The 13,236-nt window shown below is 38.0% G+C and overlaps 1 protein-coding gene across 1 annotated transcript in view; it reads left to right on the plus strand.

The window, feature by feature from the left end:
- Positions 1-13,236, plus strand: part of SLC13A1 (solute carrier family 13 member 1) — a 76,964-nt gene that overhangs the window by 15,760 nt on the left and 47,968 nt on the right. The window contains exons 2-6 of the mRNA XM_007130532.2: positions 3,164-3,292; positions 4,941-5,077; positions 7,255-7,442; positions 8,046-8,103; positions 8,182-8,230. Coding sequence (XP_007130594.2) covers positions 3,164-3,292; positions 4,941-5,077; positions 7,255-7,442; positions 8,046-8,103; positions 8,182-8,230 — 561 coding nt within the window. The remainder of the gene's footprint in view (positions 1-3,163; positions 3,293-4,940; positions 5,078-7,254; positions 7,443-8,045; positions 8,104-8,181; positions 8,231-13,236) is intronic.

The following is a 13,236-nucleotide window of genomic DNA, read 5'->3' on the forward strand; positions in this document are numbered from 1 at the left end:
TATCTTTTGTTTCTTTTTCTTCACAAAAACATCCACAGATCTTTGATTTAAAAAAAATAATCCTATATATATTTAATATAAGATTCTTAAAATACTTGACTTTGTGCCTGGATTAACCTTGTGTTGTTCAAGGCCTAAAGTGCTAATGGGAAAGGACACTTTCCTGTCCAGGACTCCAAGCCTGACCAAGAAAGATCACATAATGGAAAACAGGAATTGGAGGAAGGAGGTAGTCCTAGGATAGATCCATCAATAGGATGACTGCATAATTTGTCAGCCAAAGAGGGACACTTTTGAGAATGAAAGTGATTGCTAATCAAAAGGGATACCTGCCCAACAGGTGTAAACCAGCACTATCCCATGAAAACTGGGACAGATGGCCATCCTACCCATTCATAGGGGGATACATCTGTTTTCCTCCTTTTCTAGACTTTGAGCTTCCTTAAGATATGGGAAAAAGAGGCATTTCCTACACATTGTGGGAATGTAGCTATCAGGGACAACAGATATAGTGCCTTAGCCAGATGCAACTGTAATCTCCTGGGACACATATGCAGAAATATGAAATGTATGTAAGTGTTTGTGGGAAGCTCCGTAGACAAGATGTAAATATGAACCTCACATTGAACAATGGCCAAGTTTTCACAATAGATTATGAGTCTAGGGATTCAGCTTGAGCAAAAAGACACTTACTGGAAGCACATTTCTGGTTTGCAAGTTGGACCCAGGGATAATGATAAAAGGGAAGGTCCGAAAGGTTACTTCCTCAAACGAGGTAGTAACCCAGGGCTTCTCAAACTGTAACTTATGTTAAGAATCACCTGGGGAACCTTAAAATGGTGATCCTGATTCAGAACGCCTGGGGAAGAGCTTGAGATGCTTGCATTTCTCACAAGCTCCCAGATCACGCTGATGCTGCTGGTCCATGGACCACACAGCTGGTAGGCAGAGAAATCCAAATGAGCTATCCAGGTGTTGATTCTCACTTGGTGATTTGCAAGGAAGAGCAGGTAGGCAGGTAGGCAGCATTTTTATTACCAGAGATTTTACTCAAATGCTGTCTAAGGCCAAGCAGGTAAGAGAGTGCGTGAGATGGTGCATAGGTACTGTGCAGAACTGAAAAGCACGAGTCAGTCTCTAAAGGGGAATTTCGGAGTCCTCAAGTCTGGAGAATTATTGACCTGGAAGAATATGATTGCAATGTTACCAAATTCCTTCATTTTTCAAGAGAAGCCAGAAATCTGGATTTTAAATCTAATACGAAACCTGCTGGTTTGTAAATCTTGACTCAAATTAAATGCACACACACACATACCACTGTAAGTCAAGTAAACTGTATTTTTTGCTAGATTTGGCCATCAGTTCACAACTGCTTCGTCTACATAGTTAAACTAGGTCAAAGGGTCCAAGAGGCCAAGGTATGGCCACACGCAGGTAGAAGCTGTCACTTAAGAGTATCTGGGGGCTCACTGGTATGACTGCCTGATTGAACATTATGGATTAGAGTTTAGAAGGGTGCATAACGAGGAGCAGGGATCAGAACCCAAATATGAAGAAGGAATATAGATAAGACTCTTTAGAAATATTTCAGGAAGTACTGGGGTGAGTTTTTTTTGTTTTTTGTTTTTTTGGCTGTATTGGGTCTTTGTTGCTGCGCGCGGGCTTTCTCTAGTGGCGGCGAGCAGGGGCTACTCTTCGTTCCGGTGCGCAGGTTTCTCATTGCGGTGGCTTCTCTTGTTGCGGAGCACGGGCTCTAGGCGCGCGGGCTTCAGTAGTTGTGGCACGCAGGCTCTAGAGCACAGGCTCAGTGGTTGTGGCACACGGGCTTAGCTGCTCTGCGGTATGTGGGATCTTCCCGGACCAGGGCTCGAACCTGTGTCCCCTGCATTGGTAGGTGGATTCCTAACCACTGCGCCACCAGGGAAGCCCTACACTGGCATTTTAAATTAAGCTCATATTCACAGATTCTCTCCAGAGCAAGTCAGGAAGATTTAGTCAAAGCTCAGCTTTGTTTCACTGTTTTTTATTGTCTGTCAGATTATAGAGGCAGACTTTGTGTAACACTGTCAACATCAAAACACCTTTAGACTTTCTCCTTCAAAAAGACAGCACAACAAAGACATGACACAATCATGGCTTATTAAGAATTTCTTAGAAACCCACTGAAAGTACAGGATTGCTGGATGAGTAGATACCAGGCCCAGAGGACTCACCCTGAGGTAGGTGAATCAGAGGGCAGCGGAGCTAGAAATGTTATTGTCCTGGGAAAGCCTTAAATAAAAGACCTCATTAAACTCAGACAGCAGTTTTTGTAAATTCGTAAATTTTTCAAACGCAGCTCAGAATTCGCAGAGATTAAGCAGTGTGAGAGCAAAACAAAGCCTATAAGAGATGCTAACCTTTACTGATCACTTAGTACATCCTGGGTGATTTCATATCAAAATTATTTATATAAGCCAAACATAATGACAAATTCCAACCATTCCTTAACAATGCCCTAAAATAGAAACCCACAGCTTTATACCTAGCAAAGCAAAAGATTCTATTAAGAGTCTCCATCCTGTTGAGTCCCCCTGTGTCTTCCCAGGAGCTCAGCTGTCTTTCTAAAAAGCAAAGCAGAGGCTCTTCACCTCCAGGTCTGTGTCACTTAGGAGCAAATTCAGTCTCATCCATGCATGTAACAGGGCACTGTCCTTCCTTCCCTGTAAAAAAGTACACCAATAATTTTCTTCTAGGTTGATTTCCCTTTTTAGTAGAGGGAGAAGGAAGGTCAGTGTGCATGGTTCCCACCCAACCAAGAAATGCAGTGAAAAGGCAGGGAGTACATTTTACAGGCCAAATGAAGGTGAGGGCAAACAACTATATACGCTGACATGAACACAGAAAATTGACTGCATGCTGTTGTCTGTTTTGAAGAAAATGTGAAGGAAACATAACAAATAAGGATGTTTTTATGTCATTGGTTGTTCGTGTGTATTAAATTTTGACTCTTGGAACCCCTCAGAAATAACCATTTGCTGCCCAACTCAAAGGGGCAGGGGACCTTCAGAGTTTCTTCGTAACTTTCTCTGTGACTCGACTATCCAGCAAATGTGATTGTGATTTGAACGATGATTTCCCAGCCTCATTGTTTCACCTGGCATTTTGCCTTTGTTCTGTCCAGGAAGCAGAATGTGCCTACATCCTGTTTGTCGTTGCCATGTTTTGGCTGACAGAAGCTTTGCCTCTGTCGGTAACAGCTTTGCTGCCTGGCTTAATGTTCCCTATGTTTGGGATCATGACTTCCAAGAAGGTAAGTTCTCCTGAGAATGTTTGACATAATTAGATTCCCTACTTCGTGCTGCTACTTCCAATGAGAAAGTTGTATTTAAAAGGAGCAATAATCCTGTTGATAAGGCTTCCACATAAGTCCTCCAAACTTCCAGCTGTTTCTTGCCTCTAGAATTCTGCATGTGTGTCCACCTTCAGGTGGACAAAAACAAAACACAGACTGCGGCTTCTTGAGTCATATGTGTGTCAGTAGGAGAAATGTGTGTCCAATCTTCCCAGGCTGACATCCATGCCCGGTGCCTACCTCCCAAGAAAAGGGCCAATTCTTTCACGTCCTGCATCAGCTTTTTCTAGTCAACAGAATTTGGTCTCACACAGTGTTGGAAAAGCGATCTTTGTTTCTAATGAAAAAAAAGCTTCCCTGTTTTCTTTTCCAGAAACCTGCCATTTCAGAAGATAGGGCCAAATTAACTTTCACATGTATTTCCATTTTGTTCTTGCTGAGAGTTTATTCATGCTGAGAGGTGTTTCTTACCTTTATACAATCTAAGGGTACCCATCTGAAGAAAATGGATTCAGTTTCCCATTAAAAGCATCAAATGCATTGAAACCAGAATATCTATCTCCATGCAGCTTTCAGCCACCCAGCACACAACTGCCTAAACCACAGCTGAAACATTCTCAGGCAAGAGGTCATGTTCAAGATGCCAGGTCATGCAATTAATCACCTTTGGATTTCTATCTTCTGCCTGGGCCCAGTACTGCTTTCATGAGGCTCATCTGTCCTGTAACGTGGGTGGAGACTTTTGTTTTTTAACTAACCCATAATACCCATGATACAGTTTTCTTCCCCTTTCCGTGGGAGAAGATTTCTACCACAGCCTTGTGATTCAATTTAAGCCAAGCATTTCATAAAGTCAGGTCTCTTGAATATCAGTACCATGAGGTATTTTTAAATAAGGTTTCTAAGATTAGATAAGTTTGAAAAATATGTAGTATAGGATATCCCACACTTTGAGAGTGAAAGTATACACCAGTGTTTAAAGGTTTTGAGAAGGCCTACAAGAAAGAAAATTCTAGAATCTTAGAAAACTCTGTTTTTTAAACTTATTTGACCACAGAAACTTTTTTTTTTTTTAAGAAAAATATTATGTACCTTTCAGAGCATTCTTTGGTAAATCCTGCTCCAAGTGGTTGCCCAAGTATCTGTATACTCTACCTCTACTAGTCTCCATTCAAAATACAAAAGAGTGACTGCAGTTTTGGCATAATGGCGGTGATAAAGATATTGGCAAGTCACAGCTTGACTTGAGACTTTCCCAGATCATAGTCATGGCCATTCTGCCATAGGAGCACAAACTAATTAACCCCAGTTTACAGATGGAGAAATTAAGGCATAGAAGGCACTTGCCTGAGGTTGCTCAGCTCTTTAAAAGCTCAGGATATGGGTACCCCCTTTTTTTTTCTATATATTTTTTTCATAGCACTACTGTTTCTGGGTAAGGATGTGGAACTTATTTAAATTTGTATTCAAACACACCTACATTTCTTTCAACAAAATAGAAAGATTATGTAGTTGAAGGTCAAAGTTAAGTGCAGTGAAACCATGTCTTTCTGGTGCAATGTTTTCCCCCCACCAGCGTAAATAATGGGTTTAACTGTAATTTCAGGTGGCATCTGCTTATTTCAAAGATTTTCACCTACTGCTAATTGGAGTCATCTGTTTAGCAACATCAATAGAAAAATGGAATCTGCACAAAAGGATTGCTCTGAAAATGGTGACGATGGTGGGTGTGAACCCAGCATGGTAAGTACTGTGTTTACCGTTCCAGGTTTACATTCCAAACAGACCATTTCTGTGCAGAGCAAATAAACAGATAAGTAATGCAGACAATCATTTGTATGGCAGTGTAATTCATAACTTTTTTTTTCTCTGCAAATATGAAAGTGATATAAAAGGTACTTGAGTTGGAGGAGGAAAAGAAATAAAACTTTCCCACTGCAGGTCTAATTACAGGGAGATTGGAATAAGTGCACACAACTCGTTCACCTTTTATGCACTGTAGGAGTCAAAGCTGAGAGAAGCCTTGAACCTCAAAAGACAAGACTGACAGACATCAGAGTAGATTTCAGTGCTATCTTGTTTATTTGGCTGATTACGCATTCAAGACTTGTTCAAGAGCATCCTTGATCATCAGGGAGGATGTTAAGAACCAAAGACATTGCTGACAAAATACAAATATGTGCAGAAAAATTCCAAGGTGAACATTTCTCTTTTTAAATGAACTGTTCCAAAGTGAAGCAATTAAGAAGGTTCATTTATAGAATGTGAAATCACTCATTAGACTGATTTTCCCCACTAAAATAAATGCTTTTTTTCCATTAAATTAATTGGCTGTTTTGGTTTTAATTCTAGCTCTTGTTAAGAACACAGATGGGAGCTAAAAAAAAAAAAAAAAATTCCAGTGTCATAATCACTTACCTAATGGCATTATGCTTTAAAGCCTTAGGTGGTTCTTCCCTTCTCATCTTTCTTTAAAAAATAGGAAAATTGTATTGAATTATGTTGCATAATTCATTCCAGGGTATAACCACATCTGTGTTTATCATTTATGGAGCAAACTGTTTTGTTAAATAGAAAAAAAATTCAATAACTCAGATCAGACACATTTTTAAAAATATCTGTTACTTAAAAATTTTACGACATGTATGTAATAAGGGTACTTCACTCTTACAATGAAATGGTGTTCCATGCCTCTTAAAGTGCTGTACAAATGTGTCTCTTTTCCTTGGCCACCTGCTCACTGGCCCCAGGGGGTGAGGTCACGCACTGCACAGTGAGGCAAGGGTCCTGTCCATTATACTACTAAGCGGTTTTTCAATTTAAGGCATTTTTACCACCCAGAAGTTTTATCAGTTCCCACCCTTTGTGTATTGAAAGATTTCTTGTTTTGCCAGTGCCTTAAGTTAAAATTGTTTCTATTTTTTTTTATTAAGAATCATTTCTTGTTTAAACAGTTTTCTTAAAAGTTTTCTTTTGTTTTGTTTTACACATAGAAAATATCCACCTTATCTGTAGTTGGAATTTATAGTGTGGAATTTTCTTATAGATCTATTTCAAAAGAGAGTTCAGAGAACTTCATAAATGGCTCTATATGGAAAGATGTGCTTCTGAATGATTTTCTTGGACCTCCTACTCAAAAGAGATCATGATTTTTTCCCAATTGTGATTTTGAAAGCTTACAGACATGGTTTAAGATCCTATAATCTGAGGTATGTTATTTTTTAAGGGAGAAGAATTACTCTATTTGTAAGAGGAGACAATGTAATACATCCAGTCTTGACAACAGGCAGGGATGTCAGATTCAGGAGAGCATGAATAATTGAATCTACAGAAAATTCTGAAACCTCGTTTTAGCTAGTGATTTTACCCATTTCCTCCACCCACCATATAGTGAACCAGAGTAGTTAACAAGTAAAAAGCAGATTTATAAACATTAACCTCCCTCCTTGCCCTTGTGCCTCCTTGGCACATATACTAATAATCAGAGATACGACCCAAACATAAAAGAAAGAATAAGGGATCTTAAATGCAAATGCTGACTTATTACACCTTATCTTACTAGTATTTGAAGATGTGTCATCTGTAAAGGGCATTCAGATATTGGTGTAATAGTATAAGCTGTTACACCATCTACCAACTTGCAGTCTGATTGTAAGTTTTATCATTTTTCCGGTTTCGGAGAGAAGATCCTTATGGTTTTCAGGGAGACAAACCACATAAGAAATCTGCCCTTACGTGTGCCATTTTGATTTCTACCTGGCTATAGCTGTCCTCAGAGTTCCTCATCTGGGAGGAATCTTAACCTTCTATGTTTTGAAAAAATTAATTCACAACTCACAAACAACATCCTTTACAGTTAAGTGATACAGAGCTAGTGAAGCTAGAGAGCACAGTTCATAATAAAGGCCCTCTCATTTCAGGCTGACCTTGGGGTTCATGGGCAGTACTGCCTTCTTATCTATGTGGCTCAGCAACACCTCTACTACTGCCATGGTGATGCCCATCATGGAAGCTGTGGCCCAGCAGATCATCAGTGCTGAAGCAGAGGTGGAGGCTACTCAGATGACTTATATCAGTGGATCAACCAACTATGGACTGGAAACAGATGGTATCACATGTTGATTTGGCCACAGTGGGGTCTAGTCATTTGGGCAATAGAATAAACTCAATAATTCTGGGTTATATCTTGAACTAATTGTCCATACATGCATGATGGGAATTTAACCTTCTTCTTTCTCTATTTTCCAGTATTTATACAAGGGAATTACATTTACCCAAATATTTTACTTTCAATTAATGGTTGAATTTACATTCTCTGGCAAAACGGAAAGAATAAATATGACTTTTCTATCCTTCAGCCAGTCTGTTAGAACTCTCTCTGTCTTTCATGCCTTTATCAGTAGACCTCCAGGTTATTCTTTTATACTGAAATGACTTTCCTGCATAATACTGGGAACCTTTAATTCTTATATTCTATTTGGAAACAACATCACATTTTACCTTGGTTATTTCTGGTCTGATAAACTGCTCTGATGCAGTGAAAAAAAATGCTGGGAGGATATTGGTGTTTATTATGATGACTGTTATGTCAGTACAAGGTGAATTTGTTTACTTTCAGTTTCTAATAATGCTTCCACCTTCACACACACGCATACACACACTGATAACCCTTCATTTACATTATTATTTTTTTCTATTTAATGTTTTGCAGAAAATGTTAATGGACATGAAACAAGTGAGAGAAAAGAGAAAACAAAACCAGTTCCAGGGTAAAGAATATTATTTTGATTAGGATTTTCTAAATTACATTTTAATAAAATTATAAACTGAGTCCATTTGTTTTTCAGATACAGTAATGATGCAGGGAAAATTTCAAGCAAGATCGAGCTGGAAAAGGTACATTAAATTTGATTCTCTCTGAATAATTATACACAAAATTATATTAGATCTGCAGTTAGATATGTATGCATTTTAAAACCTGTTACTTGCTTCCTTGTCTATAAATTACTTTACTTGCTTACATCAAAGCATGTTGTAATGGTTTGATAAGCCTTCATGGATGGACTGAAATCAACATCCTGATAGGAAACATTTTAGGCTCTGAAAATCAGCCTCATTTTCTCCTTTTACCAGGTTCATGGTGATGGCAGTTAGCATACGTAGTTTAAAGAAATATAATGCTAGTCTCAGAATATTGTTTCATTTTCTTATTAAAATCTTGCTGCCTTTTTATTAGGCTCATCCTATTTCTCCCAGGGTATGAACTTAGAGCAACTCCTATTCATGTAATTACAATCCAGTTATCTTTAGGGTCGTCCTTACCACTAAATTCAATACAGAATTCGTGAGGTGCTACTGTCAAACACAGATGGAGGAGTTGTTGTAGCTATTCTGCCTATTAAATGAAGGAAAGAGACTTTTGTAAACTATCCCATAGAATTCATTTCCCCAGAATAAATAAATGTAAAAATACTATACTAGGTTGTATTGGGAGCAATATATCTCGAGACCATTGAAAAATAATCCTGCATAGAAATAGTCCAACGGTAACCATGGCATTAGAAATATGAAAGTGGGGCATATGTTCCTTCCTCGGGCTATAATGCATTAGCATGCAACTCAATAGGAAAAAGAAAACTTTCTTGTTATTTACAGAAATCTTCAAGGGTAGAGCGATTTTTATGTAAAGAGAAAACTAATACAAAGATAAGTTTTAAACCCCTAGCTACAAAGTATATTAAGGGTTTTTAAGATGAGAATTGAATACATATTTATGAAAACATTATCATCTTTAGGGAGAGAAGTAATTCTTTTAAAACATAGAAAATCAACAGTATGCCCGCTGTATTACAGAAGAATGCATTAGAAATAGGCTTTAAAAACTGCTGGATATACTTGCACTCGGTAACTTTCTTGTGGTCATCTTTACAAACCCAGTTTTCTGGCGTGATGCCTAAATTTTGGCTTCCAATGGATTTGACATCCTACACTGTCCTAGGCATTGTAGGAAGGTCTGTTGATGAAAAGACCTACTCCTTACCGTAAGCAGCTCAGAGTCTAATGGGGAAGATGGACTTTAAAAAAATGCGTGACATAAATACCACAGCAAAGGTGCACACAGAGGCCAGATCTCCCAGAAGCTGGAGCAACTAGGTCAATCTAGCAATATTGCCAGAGGGAATGTGAGGTAAAGGAATTTAAGCCTGGAGCAAGATGTCGTGTGCAGTCAGGGAAGTGCAAACTCCATGAGTGCAGGGACTGTGTCCACGTGGTTCAGCATATAATCCCTTAGCACATTCCATTGTAGTTTAAAGAAATATAATGCTAGTCTCAGAATATTGTTTCATTTTCTTATTAAAATCTTGCTGCCTTTTTATTAGGCTCATCCTATTTCTCCCAGGGTATGAACTTAGAGCAACTCCTATTCATGTAATTACAATCCAGTTATCTTTAGGGTCGTCCTTACCACTAAATTCAATACAGAATTCGTGAGGTGCTACTGTCAAACACAGATGGAGGAGTTGTTGTAGCTATTCTGCCTATTAAATGAAGGAAAGAGACTTTTGTAAACTATCCCATAGAATTCATTTCCCCAGAATAAATAAATGTAAAAATACTATACTAGGTTGTATTGGGAGCAATATATCTCGAGACCATTGAAAAATAATCCTGCATAGAAATAGTCCAACGGTAACCATGGCATTAGAAATATGAAAGTGGGGCATATGTTCCTTCCTCGGGCTATAATGCATTAGCATGCAACTCAATAGGAAAAAGAAAACTTTCTTGTTATTTACAGAAATCTTCAAGGGTAGAGCGATTTTTATGTAAAGAGAAAACTAATACAAAGATAAGTTTTAAACCCCTAGCTACAAAGTATATTAAGGGTTTTTAAGATGAGAATTGAATACATATTTATGAAAACATTATCATCTTTAGGGAGAGAAGTAATTCTTTTAAAACATAGAAAATCAACAGTATGCCCGCTGTATTACAGAAGAATGCATTAGAAATAGGCTTTAAAAACTGCTGGATATACTTGCACTCGGTAACTTTCTTGTGGTCATCTTTACAAACCCAGTTTTCTGGCGTGATGCCTAAATTTTGGCTTCCAATGGATTTGACATCCTACACTGTCCTAGGCATTGTAGGAAGGTCTGTTGATGAAAAGACCTACTCCTTACCGTAAGCAGCTCAGAGTCTAATGGGGAAGATGGACTTTAAAAAAATGCGTGACATAAATACCACAGCAAAGGTGCACACAGAGGCCAGATCTCCCAGAAGCTGGAGCAACTAGGTCAATCTAGCAATATTGCCAGAGGGAATGTGAGGTAAAGGAATTTAAGCCTGGAGCAAGATGTCGTGTGCAGTCAGGGAAGTGCAAACTCCATGAGTGCAGGGACTGTGTCCACGTGGTTCAGCATATAATCCCTTAGCACATTCCATTGTTTGACAGAGAGTAGGTGTTCAATAGATATTTATCTTGACTAATTAACGTAGGAGAGAAAAAGGAAGAGGTAACATAATCAGAGAATACGATGAATTCAAAGACCCCAAAATGTCGAGGGCAGGGCTTTTTTTGGGAAACATCTCCAGTGCAGGTGCCAGGAATGAGCTGTGGAAAGTGAAATGTTTGGATAGGTTGGACCAGGTTAAAAATTGCTGTTCATGCCATGAGAGTTTAGTTCATCTTAAGGGAAATAGAGAGCTTTGAAGCCAGGAGGCAGCATGTTAAATTCTGCCCTTCGAGAAGCTTACTGTGGCAACAATGTGAAAGGCAGAGGGTATGGACCTAACTGAATTTTTTGATTAATCTGGCTTTGTGGATGAGAGAGAGAAAAGTATAGAAGATGCCTCTGCTACAGTAAGCTAGGTAAAGGCAGATGGTGATGCCACAGACTGAGATGGGAAACACTGAGGGGAAGTAAGTTTTCAACAGGGAGAAGTAAGGTAATTTGGGTATATTTTAGGCAGTAAAGATTAAGATCCGAGTTTGGAAGAGAAGACCTTTGAACAACGATTCTATGGTCTTTCTAGAACTTTATATATAAAAATTTAGCTTGGTGTAAAAGAAAAATTAAGGGATCACTTTTTGCTCTGTAATAGTGCTACTTATAAGAGATCACATGAAAGTATTTTTTACATACTGTACATTTAAGATATGTTTTGATTTTTAGCAGTTATACATCTCTTCTCAGATATAAACATATTGTATAGTTTGTGCTATAATTATAATAAATTGCACCTGTTCTTTGCTAGATTTAAACTAGATAATTTAAGATTAACTCATTATGTGGAAGAATCTATATCTACTTAATCTAGCTATAAAATGGAAGGAATATTTACATTCATAATGTTTTAGTCTTCTGCTTTTTTCATGAAGTTGGTGGGACATTTTATTGAATTAAAATAAATCCTGTGTGGTTTGGCTTTGAATGTGAACTACGAGTCCAAAAAGATCCAAATATTACTCCTTTTGAGAAGGGATGGTTTAAAATAAATTTCAAAGAAGAGAAAAAAAAATGAAAGGCATAGATTTTTTGGTAATTTGCACCATTTTGCCATGTTTTTACACATCTGAATCACCAACGTGTTGATTTGATATACTCACATATTGCAAAATGATCTCCGCAATAGCTTTATTTAACACCTCCATCACATTACATAATTACCATTCCTTTATTACAGTGTTAACATTTAAGATCTACTCTCTTAGCAACTTCCAGCTATGTATATAGTATTATTAATTATAATAATCATGCTGTACATTAGATGCCCAGAACTTATTCATCCTAAAACTAGCAGCTTGCACCCTTCGACCATCATCTCCCCATTTGCCCACCCCCAGCCCCCGGTAACCACCACTCTACTCTCTGTTTTATGAGTTTGGCTTTTATGGATTCCACATATAAATGGTAACATGCAGTATCTGTCTTTCTCTGTCTGACTTATTTCACTTAGCATAATGCTATTATAATGATAGCCATTCTAACAGGTGTGAGATGATAACTCATTATACTTTTGATCTGCGTTTCCCTGATAATTAGTGGTGTTGAGCACCTTTTCATGTACCTGTTTGAGCATTTGGATGTCTTCTTTGTGAAAATGTCTATTCAGTTCCTCTGCCCATTTTTCAATTGGCTTGTCTGGGGATTTTCGTTTGGTTGTTTGGTTGGATGTTTTTGCTAGTGAGTTGTATGAGTTCTTTCTATACTTTATCAGTCCTAAAATTATTGTTAATAGAACTGCAAAGTTTTGGTAAAGATGATTTTGATAATTTTCCCATTGCTGCTGCTGCAGCAGCTGATGGTGATGATTATATGCTGGTTTTGAAGCTGATGGATATTCAGTGGTTCCTCAGATTCCAGGAACTGATTAAGGAGCACTCCTATCTAAGAGTCATATTCCTAAGCTGCATAATTTAAAAAGAGATGTCTTCCATGACTCACCAAGTTCCCTTTTCATGATAGGCAATGGCCCACCCATTAGCAGAACTCCCTACTCATGCCCAGAATAAAAATGGTGGGTAGGTACTTAGCCCATAAATTCTATATGACTCCAAAAGTAGCTGAAATATTTTTAGAGAAGAAAAGGAACAAGAAGAAAGGAAGACCCCAAAATGACACTGACATACATGAGGGAATAGATTTGTCAGGTTCCAGTGGAGCAATTAGGAGACCAATCATCACTCATATTATTTCCATAAGAAATGAGTTCCAGGTTTCCAAAAATCAATTTTTACATACCAAGAGAAGAATCAAGTTGCTATATTTTTTCCTTCTTTCAAGCACTAGTATTAATCAAAGAGATACCCCAGATTTTTACACTAGCTCAATTTCTAAACCTCCAGACATCTTTTTTTTTTTTTTTTTTTTTTTTGTGGTATGCAGGCCTCCCTCTGT

Source organism: Physeter macrocephalus, chromosome 5 (assembly GCF_002837175.3).
Source record: "Physeter macrocephalus isolate SW-GA chromosome 5, ASM283717v5, whole genome shotgun sequence".
Taxonomy (NCBI): Eukaryota; Metazoa; Chordata; class Mammalia; order Artiodactyla; family Physeteridae; genus Physeter; species Physeter macrocephalus.